This window comes from Scomber scombrus, chromosome 1, assembly GCF_963691925.1.
Source record: "Scomber scombrus chromosome 1, fScoSco1.1, whole genome shotgun sequence".
NCBI lineage: Eukaryota > Metazoa > Chordata > Actinopteri > Scombriformes > Scombridae > Scomber > Scomber scombrus.
Genome location: NC_084970.1, coordinates 7,140,430 through 7,163,980, shown reverse-complemented (window position 1 = coordinate 7,163,980; position 23,551 = coordinate 7,140,430). Strand labels below are relative to the sequence as shown.

The 23,551-nt window shown below is 40.7% G+C and overlaps 1 protein-coding gene across 3 annotated transcripts in view; it reads left to right on the top strand.

The window, feature by feature from the left end:
- The window catches only part of phkb (phosphorylase kinase, beta), a 103,966-nt gene that overhangs the window by 50,536 nt on the left and 29,879 nt on the right, over window positions 1-23,551 (top strand). For all 3 annotated transcript variants that reach the window (XM_062419705.1, XM_062419715.1, XM_062419725.1), the window contains 2 exons: window positions 1,407-1,565; window positions 2,761-2,855. In XM_062419705.1, coding sequence (XP_062275689.1) covers window positions 1,407-1,565; window positions 2,761-2,855 — 254 coding nt within the window. The remainder of the gene's footprint in view (window positions 1-1,406; window positions 1,566-2,760; window positions 2,856-23,551) is intronic.

The window sequence follows — 23,551 nt, the reverse complement described above, 5'->3', positions numbered from 1 at the left end:
AACACACACATGAATAACTAATCTGATTCAGCACATCAACCTGGCTCATCTTGGAGCTTTTGTATTTCTGTGCGTGCCTCTGTTCTTTCTCCCTCTAGCAATGAAAACTGTCTCTTATTAAATCCCATCATCCATATTCATACACCACATACTGTGACCGAGGCTCACGGGGGCGTTACATTCAAGTCAACTCAGCCTTTTCCTCATGAGCAAAGAGTCTGGCTTCCGTATTAACCTACACTCATCGCTGTGTGGAGAGACAGTCAAATGATAGGGATGTCAAGAGCTTTTCGATTCTTTTGGTCCGTTCATAATAGAACAGGAATAATTTGTGTGTAGTAAAGATAATGATGTGAGACAGAACTAACTTAAGTTGACCTAGACATCTCCTCAGCACTTTGTTACCGGTTATGTATGAATTAACAAAACTCCTCAAGTTAATTGGCTGGGTTTAACAGACAATACAAGTTTGTTTTTTTCCCATGCACCATTAAAGCCACAAATGTATTTCACAAGCTGCTATTGTCTGTTTTGCTGCAGGTTTGGGTGACCTCTCAGGAGTAATGCGCTCCCATTGTTTTGATGATACATAGACACATGCATGGTATAGGGTTGGTAGACGTGATGCTGCACTGTAGCGTAGTGAAGTGGTGCTTTTGGTTAGGTTAGATTAATATTAGACCAAACTCTGAGGTAAAGGTAAAGCAGAATTGTAGAGATTACTCAAAGTACAGAAACTGAGCGCTGCGGTGCACATGCTCTGTCAATTTTTCCACTCCTACTACTTGTACCTTCAGACCAATTATGCACTCAAAGTGGCCAAAACATCATAATCAGGTTGAAGTGTCATTTTGTTCACTACATTATTCAGTGTGAAATGGTGCTCAAGTGAGGCACAAGAGGCTGTGGTTGTTAGGAGCAGTTACCGTTTTCACAACCATCGAAGAAATATCTCAATTTAAAAGTTGTTATGTATGTAAGTTACAACGACTTACAATAACCCGTGCAGCTGCCTCACTTGTCGCCATTCTTTGAGCAATTTTTATGTCGCTGTTTTTCATTGATTTAGCTGTTTTTCCGGCTCTGGCACACAAATCGTCTTTGTGATCTTGTTTACAAAGCTGTGATTGGCTTGGTTATTTTCCAGCTGGAGGAACAGACGTCAGTGAGCACAAAACCAGACCCATTTGAATCAGTGAAGAAAAATTGCAGATGAGGGCAGCTATTAAGAGATCTAGAGCCACACTAACCAAAATGTACCTATAATCAATCAGTGGATCATTATGGAGCAAATCAATAGGCTTTGTTCTTGTTAGTTTTATTTGCTGTTTGTACTGATTTGAAACAATTAGTTGTTCACACACACACACCCGCATTGTTCTCACAGTCCTCATCTCTCATGTCAGGCCACCCTGTGATCCCTAAGTACTACTACGTACCAGCTGACTTTGTGGAGGCGGAGCAGAACAAGCATGGAAGCCAGAAGCGTTTCCCTAGCAACTCTGGTCGAGATGGGCAGTACTTCCTGTGGGGTCAGGCGCTTTACAACATCGCCAAGCTGCTGGGTATGCCTCTGTGTGTGTGTGTGTGTGTGTGTGTGTGTGTGTGTGTGTGTGTGTGTGTGTGTGTGTGTGTGTGTGTGTGTGTGTGTGTGTGTGTGTGTGTGTGTGTGTGTGTGTGTGTGTGTGTGTGTGTGTGTGTGTGTGTGTGTGTGTGTGTGTATGTTTCAACCTAGGGTCATTCAGGGGGTTCCAGGGAATCCCAGGAAAATGGGAAATATTTTAATTTCACTATTATTTAAGTGACTAGAAATTAGCCCAATGAGAGAATGTAAAGGAATGACTATTCTCTTCATAGGTTTCACACTCTTCATTGTTAATCTGCCAATCTATAGTATACACAGTTATGGAATAACTACATTTCATCAGATGGGGATCCATGAAACCACATTTTATCAAATACAGGTCCACGGCCTGATGTGTATCGATGTGGGGGTCCTTAACACCAAAAAGGTTGAGAACCACTGCCACCACCAAATCTGTTCATTCTTACATCAGTGTGTAAGCTGATCAATGCAGAACTAAGATGAAGGTCATATCTGATGAGATTTATTTAACCACGTTATTTTTATTAAAACAGAAAATATTCAGGGTAATCAACTTAATTTTTCATTATTGATGATTATATCATGATTGTAACTGTAACAAAGTTATAATTTTGAAGTGTTTAATTTAAATTCAAGTCTGCTCAGTCACTATCTATCTTTGAATGAGGTAACACAATGCTGATTGAGCCTATAAAAGCACTTGCATTTGCAGTATTATGATTATAATGAACTTGTATTGGTGGTGACTTTGCTGTCGTGCACTGAAATCACAAGCATCTGGATCTCTGGGAGGTCGAGTGAGGTCCAAAAATACACCTGCAGTTACCACTTACTGCCATATGGTGCTGCTCAAGAGTCCGAAACAAAGATCTTTAAGATTGCCACTTTAATTCTGCACTGACATGAATCCAAGGACACAGTCTGACTCATACATTGTGTGTGTGTGCGTGCGTGCGTGCGTGCGTGCGTGTGTGCGTGCGTGCGTGTGTGTGTGTGTGTATGTCTAATAATGATGGGAAATTGATTTTATTGTCTCTCTGCCTTTAAGCTTACCTTTGGTGTTTGGTTATACTGAAATACATGTTAATGGTTTGTATGTTTCCGTGTGTGTGTGTGTGTGTGTATGTGCGTGCATGCGTGTGCTCACATTCCAGTGGATGAGTTGATCAGCCCTAAAGACATTGATCCCGTCCATCGCTATGTGCCTCGCCAGGACCAGCGCTATGTCAGCATGCGATACTCCAATCTGGTAAGCTTTAGTGTTACCATGTTTAACCATCATCACATTGCTGTCTTTTACTACTCTTTTATTTATTTATTTATTTTCTAAATTCTATCTACTCCCATGCACTATGAACATTTAACCTCAGCACAATGTTACATCCGCACACTGCTTGTTAATCTGTACTCCACCGAATACATATGACTTATAAGAGCATTTAAGTGCTTTTAGTCTTAAGTAGTAATAACATTCTATATGATAAAAGTTATTTTTATCTGCTGGCTATGTTTTATTTCAAGTCAAGTCAAGAAGCAGTAAGTGCTTTATGCTGTATTGGCAGAGAGTGGGCAAGAGGTTAATTGCCCCCTTACTAAGCTTAGGAGTGTAAGTAAGAGACACAGTATTACTTTATAAGTTGTATATTTCACAATTGTGTTCGAGGACCACAAGCCTGTGTGAGGAGTTTTATAGTCCCGGCTGATGGAAATTAGCTTTTTAGGGCTGCAACTAATTATTGATTAATCAAATGACATGTTTTGTCCGACCAGAAATGTTCAGTTTACCGTCATGTGTGACAAAGAAAAGCATCAAGTACTCACATTTCAGAAGTAGGGACCATCAAATGTCACTTGGCTCTTTTTTGAACACATCTAGCCTACAAGAATAGACAACAGCCCTGCATCCCTGACAACACAGTAATATTAAGACTGTCTTTTCAATAGAGATTCTCATCATCTAGCTCTTTGTCTACCTGCTTCTTCTACCTGCCTCTATCTCATCTTAGTTGATTTGAAAGCCCACATTCACTCAATGTATGACACCAGTGTAAAGTCAGATGGTTGCATTGTTCTTATTATTAGGCATTTTATCCACATTCTTTCACCAAGCCTCACTCTTGCTGTCCTTACTTACAGTTCATAGTGATATTGTGAATTAGTTTAAAACAACAAATGGACCTAAGTGGCCGTGGTATAAACAAAAGCAAATTACAGTAAAGAGTCAATAAAAAAGATTATTTTAAAAAGATGTATAGTAATACCAGTTACTTGTATAAACGGCAAGAATCAACATACATCACTCTTGTAATATATCCACCCAGTTGATAACCCCTGAAACACTAACCCTCTAACCCTAACCATAACCCTAACACTGCAGGGGTTAGCAGAATAGGAATCCTGCCACAGACACCTATGGCGTAGGTTTTGATTTATAGTTCATTGTCAGATATCAGGAGAAACCCAACCTGACAGATTAGACTCATACCTGCCATACCCCAAACTGTAGCTATGAATCTGAGAAGGCGCACACCAACTACTTCTACAACAGGTTCGTGCATAGGCTCAGAGGCCGTTCCGTAACCCCTCAATGCACAACTGTACTTTAAATTCACCCTGCTTCTACACTATCTACCCACAGAGACCACCTCAGGCAACTCCCAAATCTAATATATAAAATTCCCACCACCCAGTCCTGCATACTTTTGCTGTGTTATTCATGAGTCCTAAAGTTTTAATTACAATTCATCCATCACCACTTAAAAAGCAGATGCCATCCTTTTTTTACCTTGCCAAAGGGCCAGTCTTGCAGACAGAGATTAAACCCAGTCCATTTCCTCTACAATACTCCTTCTTTGAGTGGTCTGAGGTTTAATCCATATCTGAGACGGCTGGCGGCCCTTAGGACCACGCAGATGAAAGGCGCCGATACGCAGACAACGCCCTGATGTTCATTCTCTTTGCTGTACAGTGAGGATTGATACATCCTGTTCTACTCCTGTGTGTTGAATTTTTGTTTTTTGTAGCTGGGCTGATAAGACGGTGCTAGAACAAGATGCACAAGAGAGCAAAGGTCTGGAGAGGTATGACGAACCCCAGAGTGAATCAAATAGATTGCAGAGAGAAAGATCAACAGAAAGAGCAGCGAGAGAGGAAAAACACAGAGAGAGCAGCAAAAAGACTTCACAGACAGAATCTTTAGTACAGACATCATTATCTTACTCTCTAGGGCATACTAATCATCTTTAATACAGGGAAGGTTGGCTCTGTAAGGGACTAAAATTGTACAGTGGTTCATTGAATTGTTTTGACATTTACAAGGCCTGTAGAGACTTTTCTGATCTACTCTAAAAAGCATGTTAAGGTGTTCAAACACTTCCATTTTGCTAGTCATCCTCTGACTTGGGTCCACTCTCACTCTAATGCACTCTCAGCTATGTTAAGTACTTATATATTAAGCATGTGCATATATGTAGATCTACAACACCTGGTTTGCTAAAGGGCTGAACGAGATTGTATGATCTGTGCCCTTTTTAGGCCTTACACTGAGATCAAATAGAAATCATTTTAAATATTGCCATTGTTAACAGAATAACAGCGAATCAGCATCAGTTTACTTGTATTACCAGATGCAGTTTGATATTCCTCTGTAGGAAAAACAGGATGAACACATGCAGCTCCACTGTGCTGGCAGCAATGCTTTTATGAATTCTCCTTCTGAACTGCTATGCAGCGTGAGTGAAGCCTGACTCCCCTCAGGTAGGCTGCATATTTTGTCAAGATTATCTGAATTTCTATCACAATAACACTTTGTTGAAACTGGATTTAGGCAGCGTGACAGCTCGCTGGGAGCCCGGCCTCTGATGCAGGCGCTGCTCTGTGTGCAGCCCATCAACAAAAGCCTATCACATTTAGTTTGATGTTTTCAGCCACATGTGGTCCAAATAAATGTGAGTGTGAATGAATGTTTTTACTCCGACTTCATATCTGCAACAAAAAAAAAAAGAAGGAAAATACTGAAAGCCTGGTGGTTTGCTGTCACAGTGATGAGGCGCTATCTTTTCACGGCCATTTGAAATAGAATTCTAGGTCTGTACATCTTGTTAATGAGGTTTTTAAAAAGCTGACAACTTACAGATTTTAATGCAAACTGTGAAAGCTAAAGTGAGTGCGCCTGCTTTCCGGAACATAACCTCCCGTAAAACTGCAGCGTGCGTGTCCTTACACTAGTTTTTAAGTGGATTAAACAAATAAGATATAATTATTGACCTTTACTGAGGCTGGAAGGGTTGTTGCCTTTGCACAGAGCCAGGCTAGCATTTTCCCTTTTGTTTCCAGTCTTTGTGCTAAACTAAATTAGCCTGCTGCTGACTCCAGCTTCATATTGAATGGACACATATAAGTTTGGTATCAATCTTCTCATCTTATGCACTGCAAGAAAGCCAATACGTTTAATTAATCCTTTGTATCTCACTAATGTAGTTTAGTACTTCTCAGTAGAATAACTCTTTAAAATCTCAACACCAAATCTTGCCTCTTAATCAGCTCTTAATCAATGTTAGACTAGTTATATGTATGTATAGACTAGTTATTTACACATTCATGCTTACAGTGCAAACAGGAACCTTTTTGTGCGATTCATTTTGCAGACTCGCCAAAATATAAAGAAGCAGAAGCTCAAAGCAACTGCTATCTCATCTCCATGGCAACATTATATTTGCATGGGAACCCTGGCGCGAAAAGCTCTGAATCAGAGTCCACATAGGGCACTAAAACATCCATCGTTACTGGCTGATGGAGCTTCACGAATGCAACATTTTTACACTAAAGACGACTTAAAGAATGATTTATGTTTGTTGGTTTAACTCTTTGGTGTTTTTTTTGGCAGCAGCATTAAAAAAAGCCTTGTTATATCATATGTGCACCTGATAAAGAGAGATAACAAGACTCTGCTTTGCAAGTGACTCTCGTGTTGCTCAGCTCGACTTTAAAGCAGGACGGTTATCTGCCTAGAAGGCTCATTCTGTCACAACAACAGCCTCGTCTTCCTTTTACAACTTCTCACTCGCTTTCTTATTCATACTTTCATTGCTAATTACATCGAATCTTGGATGTAATGCAAGAAAGCACATCACCTGCAGTGAGAAATGTTTACACAGCAGCCACCTGCACCTGCTACATTAGCATTTTCAGTGTGTCTTTTGAAGCCATTGATGTTTTAGTAGAAAATGTATTGTAGTCTGTCTGTGCACAGATTTAATGATACATATGATTTTGTGTTTTATAGCCAAGAATGTCAGTGTTCATCACATACAAAGTGGTAGCATGTATATAATTCAAAATACTCATTATAAAAATGATTTGATGTGATGGAAGTCTTTTATTTTGTAGGTCAAATGGTTTGAAAGAAAGACACAGGTGATGCATGTGACGTTATTTTGAGCATCTTTAGAACTCAATAAATTATCTTCCGTGGGCAAACCAAGCTCCCGAGCAGCAGCACCTTAAAGCCGACATTAAGAGTAATTTATTCTCCCCGGATGACATGAATGCAGCAAATCAACAGACTTTGAGTTTCAGAGCGAGCCTCCATCTTGCCCTCAGCCAAGGGAAATTAGATGTGTTTGTTTATTCATGTGGCTGGCTCTAAGCCGAGCGCCTCGCAGGGTCAAACTAAAATTGTAAGATTCATTCGCTATTCTCTCTGTCCGCCGCTGTTTCTCTCACCTCTGTCCGTTTCTCTTTGTACCGTCTGTCCGTGGCTCTGAGTCGTTTTTTCTTCTTCCTTCTCTTTATCTATTTTTACTTCTGAATCTCTTTTACACCTTACTGTGCCAGTGTAGTCTTGTGTGTGTGTTTAGTGGGCGAAAGGCCTGAGATGAGCAGAGGTAAAATAAGGGAGAGTAAAAAAGAGAAAAAAGGAGCTATTTGCACTTTTTTTGTTGGTTTCGTGTTTTGAGTTTCAAGCAAGAAATTTGAATGTGTGTGCCCCTGTGTGTGTGTGTGTGTGTGTGTGTGCGTGTGTGTGTGTGCAGCAGCTGTCTTGTTGCCTCTGCATCACCGACGTCCAGTGTTTGGTCTGCAGGCAGGAAAGGCACATGGGCGTGCTGAGCTTTCACATGCAGTTAAGGCTTGATTTGTTCGCTCCCCTTTCTCCTTCTCTATCTGCGTATAATCTGCTTCCCATTTTGTGCATCCAAAAAAAAAGAAAAAAAGAAAAAGAACACATTTGCATTATGAGTGTACATGCATACATGTTTACATATCACTATCTCCGTCTTCATCCGTACGAGAGAGGTCTGCATGTGTACGTCTGTGGGCGCTGTTCTATGCATGCTCGCGTGTGTATGTGTGTATTATTCATAGTTCCATTCCTTCCAAATGTTATGCTACCACTAAAAGTCCCTGCATCCATTCGTTCCACAGCTGGAGAAAATGAGATGCCGCACAATATTAAAGCAATGAACAGAGCGCAATATTGTACTGCTTGGTTCCGAGCTTATGTAAGGTTACTGCGGGGTTATTCCACATCGGCTCTGACGTCTGATTGATAAAGGAATGTGTTGCAGAAGAGCTGGTGCTGGCGAGATCTCACTATTTTATATAACCTGTAAACAATGCTTTAAATAGCGGGGCATTGTTTGAATAATTTCCACCAAACATCCAGAACCCCTCCATTTCCACAGATCCCATTTGGAAGCCATTCGGAACAGCAGGTTGTCAGAATATATGAACCATTCGGCATAAGTTACAGAAAAAGATGTTGTGACTGTAATCTTAATGTGTTTTCCCCCCTGAACGTAAATCCCCCACCTAAGTAGTCTCTAATATATGTGATTACAGTCTTATTTATGTATTTATTGCAGTGTTTTATTGTCACATCATTTTAATCCCATGAACGCCGTGACTCGAAAAACCCTGCGATGCCCCGCAGAAGTGACTCTGGCACGTCGGAGCTGACACAGCAACAATTTTACACTCTCCCGCAGTCACTCGAAGAATGTATTAAGAATGTGCACGACACAGCATCAATTTTACGTGGCCTGTCTAAATTTAAATGTGATTATACAGCACATACCCACATATTGTACATAGGTAAGGTGATGCATTAAATTTGCATCATGTGTGCAACTCAGCTGGGAAGGGAATATGGATTTTTTTTGCCTGAAACAACCTGCATATGGAGGGTGAGAAGTTGTGATTTAGTCAGTGAATGAGGTGTACATGCAACATTAATGCACAGTGGAGCTTGATGCACAGGAACCTTTTACTACCAAATGAATGGCACGCCTTTTAAATAGAATATGAAGCTATAAAATAAGACTACACAACTTAAATATGTATGTAAGCCATGTAGCATATGCTGAAAAAACCTTCAAAAGTGCATCAGTACACCAATGCTGACAACTCTGTGCTTTAATAATAGCTGAAAATTTGATTTTTTATTTTAATTTTTTTTAAGCTTGACCCTGTGGATAAGTACAGCTTTCCTTGATATTTAGCGGCTCCTGAAGTGCAGTGGTCGGCTGTTTTTTCTTCTGCATGAGAGACAACGCGCTCCCGGGGTTGTGAGGGTGAGTCAGATCAAACGCACCCTGGGGAGCGTGGCGTGACATCCCGCTGACAAACATGCAATAATATGCAGCGGGAGTTACAACGGGATGATCTGAGAAGTGGTGAATGGCTGTAAAAGTGAATTAGTTGGTTGCGTTGCTTATGTCACACACTTTCTTTTTTTTTTAATGTCATCCCCTTAATCTGCTTACTGTAGCTATTCAGGCACGCTCACGGTGTCACATTCTCTTAGTCCGAATCCGTCTCTTCTCACTCTCTCTTTATCTATTCCTCCATCTGTCTCTTTAAGTTTTGTTCTAGTTTTTGTTTTCTATATTTTTTGGTGGAATTCAACAGCCCACATACACCCACATACAGCACTGAAGCACATGCAAAAAATAGCACTCGTGCGCATTAGAAACAAAGCAACCTACCACTCAACTATGTCATTGACAAACTCTCTGGGAACCTTTAGCTTCTGTCAGATTCCTCTCTCTCTCTCCACACACACACACACACACACACATATCTGCACTATGTGAGAACAAGGTTAATGGAAAAGTTGCGTCTCGGTCCACACTGTGGCAGCCGTCAGTCATCAATCAGAGATAAGGCGTGGGTCAAGAGAGGCCCCTGATTGGACAGTACAGTGTGGGGAACAAACACACCTCCTTAAAGGCAGGATGGAAGGAGGGAGAGAGAGGAATACGGGGGAGGCTAGATGGGTGATGGGTCGGAGAGAAATGAAGGGGAGTGAGGATGAAAGATAGAGGGGTGTGAAGGACGAGAGACAGAGATGAACTCGTTTCATTTTGTGTATTAAACACAAATGTTGGTCGGAAAACACTGTTTATTCTTCAGCTCCTAACTCTGAATGAAAAGATGGATTCTGTGAAATGCACTGTGTTTCTGAATGTGAGTTCACAATGAATTTCACAGAATGGCACAGTATCCAGTGAGTAATACAAGTGAGAATCAACACCCTAGAAAACATGCATGGTGTTCTATTCTTCACCAGTGAATCTGGCTGGTGAAGAATAGAACATACAGAAAGTAAAATATATTTTACTTACTACAGATATTTTTCATAGGAGCTGGTGGACCCAACTATTGTAGACTATCTCCTTCTTACTATTTATGAGTCAATAGTTACTCATACTGATTTATTATTAAAAGAGCAATTATATTGTCTTGCCACATCGTCTAAGTAGGAAATTGTTAATTTTTTTATTGTAATCATTTATAATCGTTAATTTATTGATCACTGTGATTGATCCCTCTATCTATACTGTGAAGATGACAAGGAAACATCGCCAAGGTAAAATAATAGTAATCTGCTACTGGATACTAGGATTGTAACTTTGGTTGATACCAGGGTGGTTGAACATTAGTGGAATAATGTTCACCCACACTGATTACATTGGATACACTTCATGAAGGGATTAGCTCAATTCCAATATGAAGAGGCGTAATATCAAAAGCCCTTTCAATATACATGCTGTATTGGCGAGGGAGTATTATCTTAAGATTTACTTAAGAAAATGTGAAGCTAACCTTTAAAGGGATAGTTCAACATTTTTTGGAAACTGCCTTTCTATCCTCGCTGATAGTTAGATAAGAAAATCATCCAACACTGTTTCAGCCTTTGTGTTAATTATGAAACTATGATCAGTAGCTGGTTAACTTGGATAGAACCAGGTAAACTGTTTCTAATCTTTGTGCTAAGCTAATTGGCTGCTTGGGCAAGTTTCATGATGAACATACAGACATGATAATAGTACTCAATCCTTCCATTTAATCCATATAAAATATAAAAAACACATAATTCCCTTTCAGAGAGGATTGTTGTAGTAAAAGAAGAAGCTTTCATAAATTAACTATAAGCTGAATGACAATAGAACTGTGAGTTATTACTGATGTAGATTTAACATCAAAAAGTGGCACATATGTTACATTTTGATTCAGCGCTAGCTATATATGTATATATATATATATATAGATGTGGATGATTGTCCTTTGAATGCAGCTGGAGGAGGAGGAGGAGGAGGAGAGGGGGCTTGACTTCCTCCCGCTGTGTACAATGTTTTCCAGTCCGTTTGCTTCAGGGCGTTAATGTGTTTCATTGAGTGGTGGTATGTACAAGGCGGCGAGTGTGGAGACTTGTTTTTTTTTCTGCGTCAATAAACCGACAGACCTATATGTTCCCTCTTTCGTAATCTCTCAGGGTCGCTGTTCCAAAGAGCCGTGCCACTGTAGGAGTCATTTCAGTGGCAGCATTCTTCACTACTCTTCAGTATTTCATGTTTCATAGCACATAAGTGTTTGTGTGTGTGTGTGTGTGTGTGATCCTGCTGGATTCAGGGGTCAGTGATAGGACACCATTGAATAATCTACACACTTTGACGCCCCCTCAGCAGCAGGGAACAGATGTGACACACACACTGACAATAAAACCTTATTTTCAAACTTACGCACACATCCTCCTTCAAACTGAATCACGCCAGGATGCACACATTTTCTAATTTCCCTTCTCTGTCTCTCTCTCTCTCTCTCTTTCTCTCTCTCACATACACACACACTCTGGCACACAGATTGAGAATGTGCTAAACCCTGCTGTTTGCCAAATGGCCTGGTGGCGGGTAGGACATGTTGAGCCCAGCGGTCTGTGACAGTAAAAGCCCTAGAGAGATGGCTACTGACCTTAACCTGCAGGGAAATGGACATCACTCAGACACACTCACACACACTTTGCATACATTAACACTTGACACACCACCCGGGCTCAAACGTGTCCTCTGATCTCGCGCTCTTCCCGATACGTGCACCTACTGCGTTTATATACTTTCAGAAGTTGAGTGTGTATGTGTATGTGTGAGTGTTTTTCCATCCTCCTCAGACACTCCTCTGCTGCTTCTTCTGTGTAACAAGCTGCGGTCTTTGCCAGGGGCCCCATTAGCGATGTCTGATAGGCTTGGCTCCCCTCGTTTCTCCGTCTCGCTGTCAGTGTTATTGGCCGGCTCCGGTGTACAGCGGCTTCCTGTTTGCAGCTGAAGTATCGCGGCGATACAAAGGGAAAGCGAGGCATCTGGGAGGACGGGCGAAAACACCCCTGCAGAGATCAAATATTTGAACCCGCTGCGCTCGTTTCATTCAAACTCTCACTTCAACACAAGCCTGTCCCATCTCTCACACATTAAGGTTATATTAACCCCGCCTGCTGCTGGATTCGGAGTGTTAGATGAATACCGGATTTGTGTTTGGAGCCAGGTGTGCTGAGAGGAAACATCTTGGCTTCTATTAGCTTCCTGTTGGTGGTAACAGCTGACACAGTACAAGAGCTCACACTTACACTCACTGGCTTGGCTTTAACCCCTGCACACAAAAGACTTTAGAGGCACTACAGAGGCTTTTTTCCAAACCTGGCACCTGGCTCCTGATGAAATGCAAATAATGTGGTTTGTGGACAAAAAAGGGAATGATTGTATGAAGGAGACATTGCTAAAAACAATAAATAGGCAATGAATCACAGTTTATTTCCTCTACACTTGTTTGGTTGCTTGTTATGAATAAATGCAAAGGCAAAGTGTTTACTCTTCAGATTCAAAAATGTTACTCTTCAGATTCAAAAATGTTACTCTTTAGATTCAAAAAAGTGGAAAGTAAGAGTAAAAATGTATGCATGTGAAAGTATACTGAATGTAAGATTAATTATGGCTTGCTCATCCATTATTTACATTTTAATATTCACTTTATTTATGTAGCACCAAATAAATTACATAAAACAAGTGTTTCACATTAAAAGGACCTAAAAGGAGAACACAGCAATGTTAAGAAACATTAATGTTATATAAGATGGAAAATAAAAATGGTAATAATTGAAAATAGTAAAAATAGTACATAGCAGCGTCCCTGGTTCAACTCTGGCAAGGGACCTTTGCTGCACGTCATTCCCCTCTCTCTCGCTCCCTGTTTCCTGTCGGCCTTTATGTCATCTACTATCAAATAAAGGCAAAAAAGGCCCCAAAAAATACATCTTTAAAAAAAAAATAGTACATAGCAAAGCTAAGAAATATAATATATAAAATCAAGTAAAATACTTATTTTTGATATTATCGTGATAACATGTTTCTTTGTATCTAGTTACTATCCAGTTGGCATTTTAGAGTGTTTGCATGCATTCATTCTCCTTTCTCTTCCTTTTTGTCCAATCACAGTTTACCCTTCTGCTTGAGTTCCCTTGTTGTCATTACACTCAAGCTTGCGTGCAAAAATGCAGGAAAGACTAAATGCAGTTGACTGAAGATGTGTTTAAGGAACTTATTATCTCGGCTAAACAACACCACATACAGCCAACGATGCAGTCCAACTACTCTAAAGTTGATTATCCTCAATGTATGCAGCTGAAAACAAACAGAACTGCGATGTCTGTGATGTGAAATTGTGTCAAACATTATAATGCAATTCGTCTCATTCAAATCCTTGTCACACAGTCTATTGGTGGCGGAGGGATTTTCTTCTGAAACCGAATAATGATTGGAGCAGTCATGCAGCACGACCGCAGAATATAAAGGGGGAGGAATTCATTATCGGTATCAATTATGACTGATTGAATTGTCTTTTAAACTTTTCCCGTGTGTTCAAAAGCATCTCCCTCGAGGATGCTGCTGTCACAGCATCAATACTTCAGTACTTTATCAAGACTCTCAGAGGTTGTGTCAGTATCACATTACATTGTCCTGTTACAGCATTGGTGCTTTAGTCTTGCTGTTGACAAATGGCTGATATTTCTCTGGTGTAAAAACAGCTGTGCACTCTTTGAGGGTTTTTAACTACAGCGGATACATCTGACTGCACCTTGGCTCTCAGTGTGTGTGTCGCATGTCCAAAGGGAAGTTAGGACTGGTGTATAACTGCTCCTCCGCCAGCAAGCATAACAATACAGTCTGTTTATTTGTCAGGAGTGTTTAGAGGTATTGTATGTATGTGTGTGTGAAAGAGGGAGAGAAAGAGAGAGAGAGAGAGAGAGAGAGAGAGAGAGAGAGAGAGAGAGAGAGAGAGAGAGAGAGAGAGAGAGAGAGAGAGAGAGAGAGAGAGAGCACATTTGAAACCATAATGCCCATCTGTTCCCAAAGGTGTTTGTATGTGCGTGTATGTTGGTGTTGTGCATCTTACTGTGTGTGTGTGTACATCTGAGTGTATGTTAGTGTAGCCTGGGCATGTGTGTATGCATTAGAAGTTGTTCACCTTACTACACACACACACACACACACACACACACACACACACACCAGGCCTCCAGATTAAAGAGTCATACACACCATTTGAAATTCCTGGAGTTTTCTGCTTACTAAGAAAGGGGAAAAAAATATCACCTGTACAACAATATGTGACAAGTTGTCACCACTAGGCATTAGATTTACATATATGGATGCATGTGTGTATGTGTGTGTATATATATATATACATATATATATATATATATATATATATATATATATATATATATATATATATATATAAATATATACATTTTCCCCTGCAGTTCCAGGACGATTATGCACACCGATCACACACACGCGTGCGGTGGTAATCAGGCCACTTATCTTCCTCAGCCTTCGCGGCTCTCCAGGAATGGTATCAAAAAGGGTCTCTCCGACAAGCCGTGGCTCCTGTAGCTCACACCGTGCCTGGCCTTTAATATCAATTTTTTTTCTCTCTCACTCTCTCTCTCTCTTCGGCTGCTTCACTCATAAGGATTCTCCGGCGGAGGATAATATTTCAGAGGCGAGTCCGGGAGAACAATGTATCGCTTTCTCAGTCAGGGCGCCTTTACAATTACAGCGGCCAGTGGCATGCAATCCAATTCTACACTTGGTTCTCCTCTGCTGAGATGATTCCACCCTCCTTCAACCCTCCCGTCTGTTTCCTTCTCTGTTTCTTTTTTCCTCCGGTGTTGTCAGACTGGAAGCATTTCTCTAAATCAAACTCCCGCCTCATCCACTCCCCCCCCCCCCCCCCCCCGTCGTTATTACAGTGTCACCAAATAACCTCTTTTTTAAAAGACCCAACTTAGTTTCACATATACACAAGAGACATTTCTCTTTCCCTGCAACCCAGATTGGATGTGACTTAGCGTTTCTTTAATGTTTTTCCTCCTCCCGATGTATTTCGGTTAAACCCCTGACACTTTGAAACACCCTCATCAAAATATGAATCTCGGAGCTGCACGTAGACCAACTTCACGAGGACGATACAGAGCCCCGAGTCATTCGTCTGTGCAGGGGCATGAAAAGAAGGGATTATATTTCATTCAAATAGTTTTTTTTTTCTTTTTGGAGGGGGGAGGGGGGTGGCGGATAAATTCCCATCGCTTGCTTTTCAACATTATAAAAGTCTTTGAATGTTTTATTCCTTTGTGATGTGATCGCTTGAGGCTGCCTCCCTTGTGCTGCGCTTCGCCAGCCGGCGCACTGGGAGCGGCCTGACCTTGAAATAGAGTCCCGTTCAATTCAGCTTAAGTTTTTTTTTATTTTTATTATCACTCCAAGTTTCATTTTTAAACGATTAAATGTTGAATTAAGAGAGAAACAGCATGAATAGATTAATCCATCTATGAATCGATCAGTTTATGAATTAAAAGGTTTAGGCAGTTTGTGTGCAAAAGCTGTATTCCTCCCTCAAGAAACACAAACACACACACACACACACACACACACACACACACACACACACACACACCTATCCCAACTGAAGTCTCTGCATTTTTTCTCTTCTTTTAAGTCCTTTTCATCCTCACACAGAAATGATTTGTATTGTATCATTCTACACAGACAGCAAGCAATTAAAGCACTGTTCTTTCATTAATAACCCATTATGAGTAACTATTGTAAGAAGGAAAGTGGAATAAAAGAAATAAAGAAGCAGAAATGCAATTGTTAAAAAAAACAGTGTGGGAATTGGTGAAGTCCCTGTTTATCTATCTGAACATTACACAGCACTAATTAGATGCAGGGAGCTTAGTCAGCTACCTGGTTTGCAGACCTACAGCTGTGTACATTCATAATGCTTTAAGTCTTTGGCATGCTGTGTGTGAGTGGGTTTGATTTTTGATTGGTTTATTGGCAGAGCTGCTTCCAAAGAAACAGCTGAGATTTGACTCTGTGCATTTATCTCTGACACCTGAGTGAGAGAGAGACTGAGAGACTGAAAAAGGAGTGAAGACAGCGAGTGAGCGAGGAAATTCAAGAGAGAAGACAGTGAGGAAAAGGGAAGGAAAGGAGGGGATGAAAGAAGAAAGGAAAAAGGAAGAACAGGGCCGAAGAAAGATGGTAGGACGAAAAAGAGGGTGGGATGAGAGGACAGTAAGATGAGAGGAAGGAAAGAAGAAAAAATAAAATGACGGTAGAATGAGAGGACAGAGAGAAAAAAGAAAGGAATGAGGGAATGATATGAGAAAAATAAGTAAGGGCAGACAGAAGGAAAGAAGGAAAGTGGTATGGAAGGATAGAAAAATGGAAGGAAGTAAAGAAAAAGATATAAAGGCAGATAGACTGAAAGGGAGGGAAGGAATGTCAATAGAAAAAAGGAAGGATATAAGAAAAAGAAGTAAGGACAAAAAGAAGGAAAGAAGAAAAAGAAAGTAGTATGGAAGGACAGAAAATGGAAGGAAGTAAAAAAAAAAAAAGGATATAAGGGCAGACAGATGAAAAGGGAGGGAATGAAAGTCGATAGAAAAAAGGAAGGAATGAAGGAAGGATATAAGAAAAAGGACAGAAAATAGAAAAAGATATAAGGGCAGACAAAAGGAAAGAGAAGGAAGGAAACAAGGTAGGATGAGAAAATAGAAAGATGGAAAGTAGTAAAAGACAGTAGAATGGATTGACAGAAAGGTGCAATGAAAGGAAAGAAGAAAAAAGAAAGGGCTGAAAGAAAGAAACGAGAAAAGACGAAAGGAAATAAAGAAGAAAAAGAAGGTAGGTAGGACGAGCAGAAACACAGAGTGGAGAAAGTAAAGACAAGATAATAGACGGAACGAAAAGGGAGAATGAAAGAAAGAAGAGAGAAGAGGAAGATCTCAGACACGCTTCTCGTCTCGTGTCACAACTCAGTGCTTTTAATTTTGGGGGGAAAAAGTCAAATGAAGCGGAGCTGAAATTCATTTCTGTGCTGCGGAGACTCTCTGCTGCCGTCTGTGGCAAATGACTTTCCACTCTGTCAAATGTAGCGGGGCTGTATCTCTGAGGCCAGGACGCAGCAGGAAATATACGCTCGCACTTGTTAACAGCGTGTCTCAATTGTCTCATCTCTGGACTCTTTTATTTCCCCTTTTCCCACTTTCTTGTCTGCGCCGCTGATGTCTTGCTTTATTCTTCTAGGACGAGGCCGCGTCACGCATTTTTCTAAAGCCAATTTCTGTGTCATTCATTTATAAATGAAGCTTTTTTGAAAACAATAAATCTGTCTTTTTTCAATTGGAGCCAGTTTAGTGAAGTGAATGTATATATTGTCCTTATTAACAAGGCAAATGTTCTCTTTTCTGAAGAGGGTAACTAAAACAGCACTTAACAGCTGTCATAGAATGGATTTAGGTTGAATCACGGGTGGGTTTTCTTCTGTCCCAGTGTGTGTGTGTGTGTGTGTGTCTCATCTCTCCGTCACTGTGCAAAGATGAAGAAAGAAGAGTCGAGAAGCTATTTCTATTCTAATTTGTTTGGTTTTCGTGACAGATGTGTGTAATCTCGATTCATTAATATGCCTCTTTCATTAGTCATTCGGTGTGTTTGCTCGTGCGTGCGTAGGTAAACAGTGTTTGTTCTTCCTGTCGCAGAGAAGTGTCTGAGGTTTGTTCACACACACACACACACACAGGCAGAGGAAACAGAAAGTGTTATTAGGCAAAGACAAAACAAATAAGAACACAGTTCTCTGGCTTCATCCTTTGCCTGGGCGGGAGACAAAAAAAAGAGTGCACACAGTTTAATAATTGGTGTTCTCGAATTGATATTGTTTTAGGCGTGAGACAAACACTTTAAGGCTGTGTTGCAAACAAATCTTACGCCAAAGGAGAATAAGCTACAAAGCCACAATACTGGAGCTGTACTAGACAATGCTTGAATGTTGGCTTTTTCACATTCAACCTCTCAGAGTGCTCCATAAATCTTACAAAGAGAGTAAAAGCTGCTATTTGTGTGACTTTAGTTGTCTGGAGGGCATGCACACAGACCTCTTAGAAATCACAGCTATAGGATTATGTCCTTCAATAAATACAGCATCATGAATGGTCTTACCTCTGTCACTTTTCAGTTATTTACATAGACTTAAATGTATTTCCTGGAGATTCACCCTAACCCTAACTATACTTGCCTAACCCTAACCCTAATCTTAACCACTGGCCCAAAAATCAGCATTTTACCAACTAGGGACACAGCTTCTGTCTCCAATTGTACAAGCTGTCCCCAATCAACTGGTGTGAAGTCTGGTTTGAATCCTCAAAAGTAGCTTAAGTCATACCCACACACACACACACACCCAGCATACCGATGTCTGATGATTTTTGTAACTTTCTGACAATGACAATTTGACATAACGTCAAATTACATTCTCTCTCAAGCTCTTATTTTATTCTTGACACACCTGTTATTTACTTATTTACTGGTTTCAACTGTCTTGGCCTTTCTCCATGTCCCCCTGTTCGATTTAGTATTGTTTTTTTTGGTTTTACTGATTTTTGTCACAAAGTACCTCTTGTTTTGGATCCAAGCTACATAACAGAAATGTTGACCCCATATGAGCCAATTCATGGCCTTAGATCCCTTTTCCGAAGTCAGGGCTTGAATCAACAGGTGACCGTGCTTTTTGCTCCTCAGGGCTCCTCGGCTTTGGTACAACCTGCATGAGAAGATAAAGCTCACACACAGTGAATATTATTGTAAATAATACGGCAGGTTAGGCAGTTTGGAGCAGTATGTTCTGCCAACATGTTGTATAAAACAGTCTGATTATAGCATACCTCTGCTTTCACTGTAACTCTTGCTATATTACCAACAATATATCAGTGGCTCCTGTTCGTGGAAACTTGAGCTGTCAGAACTCTCCCCTACCCGATAGACAGTTTGTTAAATTCATTGTTTATTGCGTCTTTCATCAAGTTTTTTTTATTATAATGAAAAGATAAAATAAGAGCAGCTTTATCTTCCATGATTAAACCTTTTTGAAACTGGCCCAGGCCTTTCTTGCTCAGCACAGGGCAGTAAGTGCTGGAGTGCTGAGTTGGTATTTTCCAGGTGTAGATAAATGACCTTTTGCAGCTTCAGCCCTCTGTGTTGGCTGCAGAGAGATTCCATTAAATACTTTTGGACCAGACTTCTCTAATTCCTGTAAGTGGGGTACTGTAGAGTATCATAGTGAGTCACTGCGTTTGATGAATAACTGTTGATTAAGACCCTTTATTTGTAAAGTCCTTTGACACATACTTTTGGTCAGACCAAACCAAACAGTCACTCTGCAGGATCCTCCAAATGGGACCAGAGGGAACCAGTGAACCTCTTTTAATCCTTTACCGCTTTCTATTGTTTTCATTTCCATATTTAAAGCCCTTGGCCAGACTTTGGTGTGTGTAATTATCGTCCAGCCATGTTGATCTCACCACCTGCCATTTCCTGCTACTCTATAACCACCTACTTCACTGATGGTCTAAAGCACATCTGTTTTTTCAAACAGTCCTCCTACAAGGGGTCTCAAGTTAATATTAAATACTTCATCGCATTGTTTTAGCTTTGTTCTTCCTAATTCATGAATAAATGAATCTCATTTACATATCAATTCAGTCAAGCAAGTTGGAAGCAAAACTCAGTGGTATTCAATTGATTTAATTAATGATTGGTGCAGTGGTATGGGTTGGTAGGAGGATGCCTGCACTATTGATGTGATCCAGCTAACAGAGCAAAAGTTCTGCATGGAGGTCTCAGGTTCATGCCCTCTCGTGTGCAGTGTTAATGTATTCAGTATTCTGCTCTGGTGGGCTGGATTTCCCTCAGGCGCACACAACTGTGATATTCTGTATTGCATGTTTGCGGGAGTAGTTCAATATTATAACACCAGCACTCAGAATTGGTAAAAGAAACCCGGACCCAAAGAGTGTTTACAGGTCCTATAGATCCATTAAACATCTTTACAAAGTGATGGAAGCTTAAAGTCTGCTTAGATCCTTGAATGCAGTCATTTATATGCTTAAATCTGCCTTAACTGACGTATGGCCCCAACCAATCATTGTTTTTTACCTTGTGCGAGTTTATAGGTTGTCAGGGAAGATGGCTGTCAGTAATGGCTACAGAAGTGCTAAGTGCTAAGTGCTAAGTGGCAGTCTTGTGTTCCACAAAGAAAAAGAAAAGAAAGAAAAAGCGATAGTGGACTCATTCCTGGGTGTCACTGAGAGGACAGTACGGGCTATCTGTCCTTCAAAGACGTCAAGAACATCACATAAAGCTACCAGGTTCACTGTGTGTAAACAGAAGGTCTTGTGAAGGAAAAGAAATGGAGGAAAATTGGGTTTTGAGAATAATATACTCAAGATACAAAGACACGTTTTTAGTTTTAGGTGGTTTCACAGTCACTTTAACTGAAGTGTTGTCTGATGCACTAAGTAAACACCGACACAGAAAGCCAAAGCTGTCGAGAAGCTGTCAGACCGAGCTGAGCTGCATTCAGGCAGGAAAACCTACAGCCTTAAAAAAAAAAAGATCAAGAAAATGGTCACTGATGACTGACAGCAGGTTTTACTGCCTGAATCAGCTTGTGGAGGAGGTGGAGATGAGCTGCTGCTCTCCCCACTGTCTGAGACACTAAATGTGGCTCAGCTCAGCTGATGAGCTAAACAGCCACTGGACAGCTTTGACTTCCTGCGTCAGTGTTTACATATGCGCACCAGCATTTACATAGGATATCCTCTGTCATCCAATTGGTCAGTGTGAAGGAACATGTCTTGGAGATGTCAAAGTAGCCAAGAAAACACAAAACATTCTGACCCCACTGTTCATTCCCAACATTCATAATCAGGCTCGATGCTAGAAATGTGTCGAATAGTGTCAAAACCACTTTGTTACCCATCCAGTGGAAACATGGTAACATTAGCACTGATTTTGAGTTAATTTTGAGTCCAATATTCACTCTACTTTTAGCTTTGGTTTAGTTTCCAGTTACTCCTGAGGGTAATATATTTCACTAGCTAGACGCTTACCTTTCTACGGTTTGGCACTGAGCAGGTAGCGTACAGTGGGTGTATCAGTGCTTTTCAATGAAATAGCTTCCTTGTGCAGCTTGAAATACAACTGGTGAGAGTGAATCAAAAGTTGTGAGCTGGAAAACCAAAAGAATGAGCTGAAAGACACAGAAATGCTCCATAGAGCTGAGGGAAACTGCGGTTTTGTCACTGCGAGTTAACTCTATTGATCCATTGCAATATAAAAAAAAGTATTTTGTTGTTTTTTTGTGATTTAATCTACATTGAACACAGCTTAAGAATTACATTACACAGAATTAGAATCTTTATGGAAAAAAAATGCAAAAATACAAAATATGCATAAATAAAAAGGCACCAATAATGATGGTGACTTTATGGTCCTATGAACAGGACAGCCAAACACTATAAATATCATTTCTTGTTGGCCGTGTTACAGGATACTTCCCTCATCAGTTAAATTTCAGTTATATGTGATATTCAGCTGCTGTTTGGCTACAAGCAACTCAATCTCCACTGTTTGCCCAGCAGCAAGCCTCCCACTTACATACAGACACTGTTACATATCATTAATCTGTAATGTTCAGTATATTCTAGGAGTTATTTTGTGACAAAATGATGCATTTCATCCTTTGTTGCTTACACTACCTCCCTAAGCATGCCTTGCCTTCTTCGACTGCAGTCAGCAATTTCCAGTAGAATTGCCCTGCAGAAGCTGATTGAACTTGTAGCACTTATCTATAGGTTCAATGTGTGGGATGAGCATGTTTTTACACTTGGGAAACATTTCATTCACATGCATGTTCGCTTTTAGAGGTTGTGCAAGGCAGGATTAAAACACCAGGCTAAACATGTCTGTTTTTATCTAATCTGCCTCACTAAACACATTCAGTCGTTGTTACTCTAAACGCCACATTTCCCGTCATATGATTTATTACAATGCTTATTTAAAATTTCATCATTTTAATTACCTGCGTTAAATTGCAACTAATTTGTACTACCAGCTATTTTTCCCCCTTTCATTAATTAGTTTGAAATCCACTGCCAGGGAGTGCTACAAAGGTCTTTAAACCATTAGATCTGGCCTGAGCTCAGCTGGATCAGATCCCTGTCCACAGTATCAGGTACATCCAGGGTCCAATATGATTTTTTTAACCACTTTTAAGAAGTGTGCAGCGGAGCCCCCGCGGAGATACGACACATCTTTTCTTTTTCCGCTTCCCTCTCAGACTCGACACCATTTCAGTCACGCTACAATGGTTTTACGGTGCCTCTGAAAAGGTTGTTTAAAGAAACATTTGAAGACTCATCTCATCTTCCTCGCTCTCGCAGTCGTTTGTCGCCGAGGTTCGACTGTGGCGCGAGGAGGAGAGAGCCAGGAGGGAGTGCATTTCTCCTGTGTTGCCATTACGCATTTCCACATCTTCTCCTTCCCCAAATGAGTCCTTTGTCTGCTTAGCGACTAGCGCTAATGAGAGAGTTGTACTGCAGTATTTTAGAAGTCATTGCGCCCCCATTCATCAGGAGAGATTTGTGTTCCACCATCTCTTTTTTCTACTCTGCCTCCCTCTTCTCTCTGTTCTCTCTCTGCACTCTGATTGATGATAACAAGGTTGTTGGCTAAAACCAGCTCTTATCGACTAAACAAAATGGCTCCCAGCTTTCTGCATTTGTGTCTGTGTGTGTGTGTGAGTGTGTGTGTTAATCCACGAGTATGCTTGTTTGTGTGTGTTCTGTCACTGAACACGGAAGAATTGGAGCATTTATGCATGTCGCTATCCATGCTCGTGTGCCTTCATGTAAGAGTGTTGCCATGTTTGATGTGTACACGTGTGTATCAGTATGTGTGTGTGTGTGTGTGTGTGTGTGTGTGTGTGTGTGCATATCACCGCAATGAGAACGAGATGAAAGGCCGCCGCTCCTGTGAGTCACAAGCTGCTGCCTGCTTCCTGAATGGCCCCTGAATAAACCGTCACTAAGTGCAATGAAGATGATCGTCTCTGCTTGCAGTTCACTAACACACACACACACACACACACACACACACACATTACTTTGCGAGGCAGCAGGATTCTCGAGATCACACAAGAATCCATCTTGGCTGGTTTCAATTTACACGCTTGTGTCCAAATCACCCTTAGTTCGGACCAATCAGCATC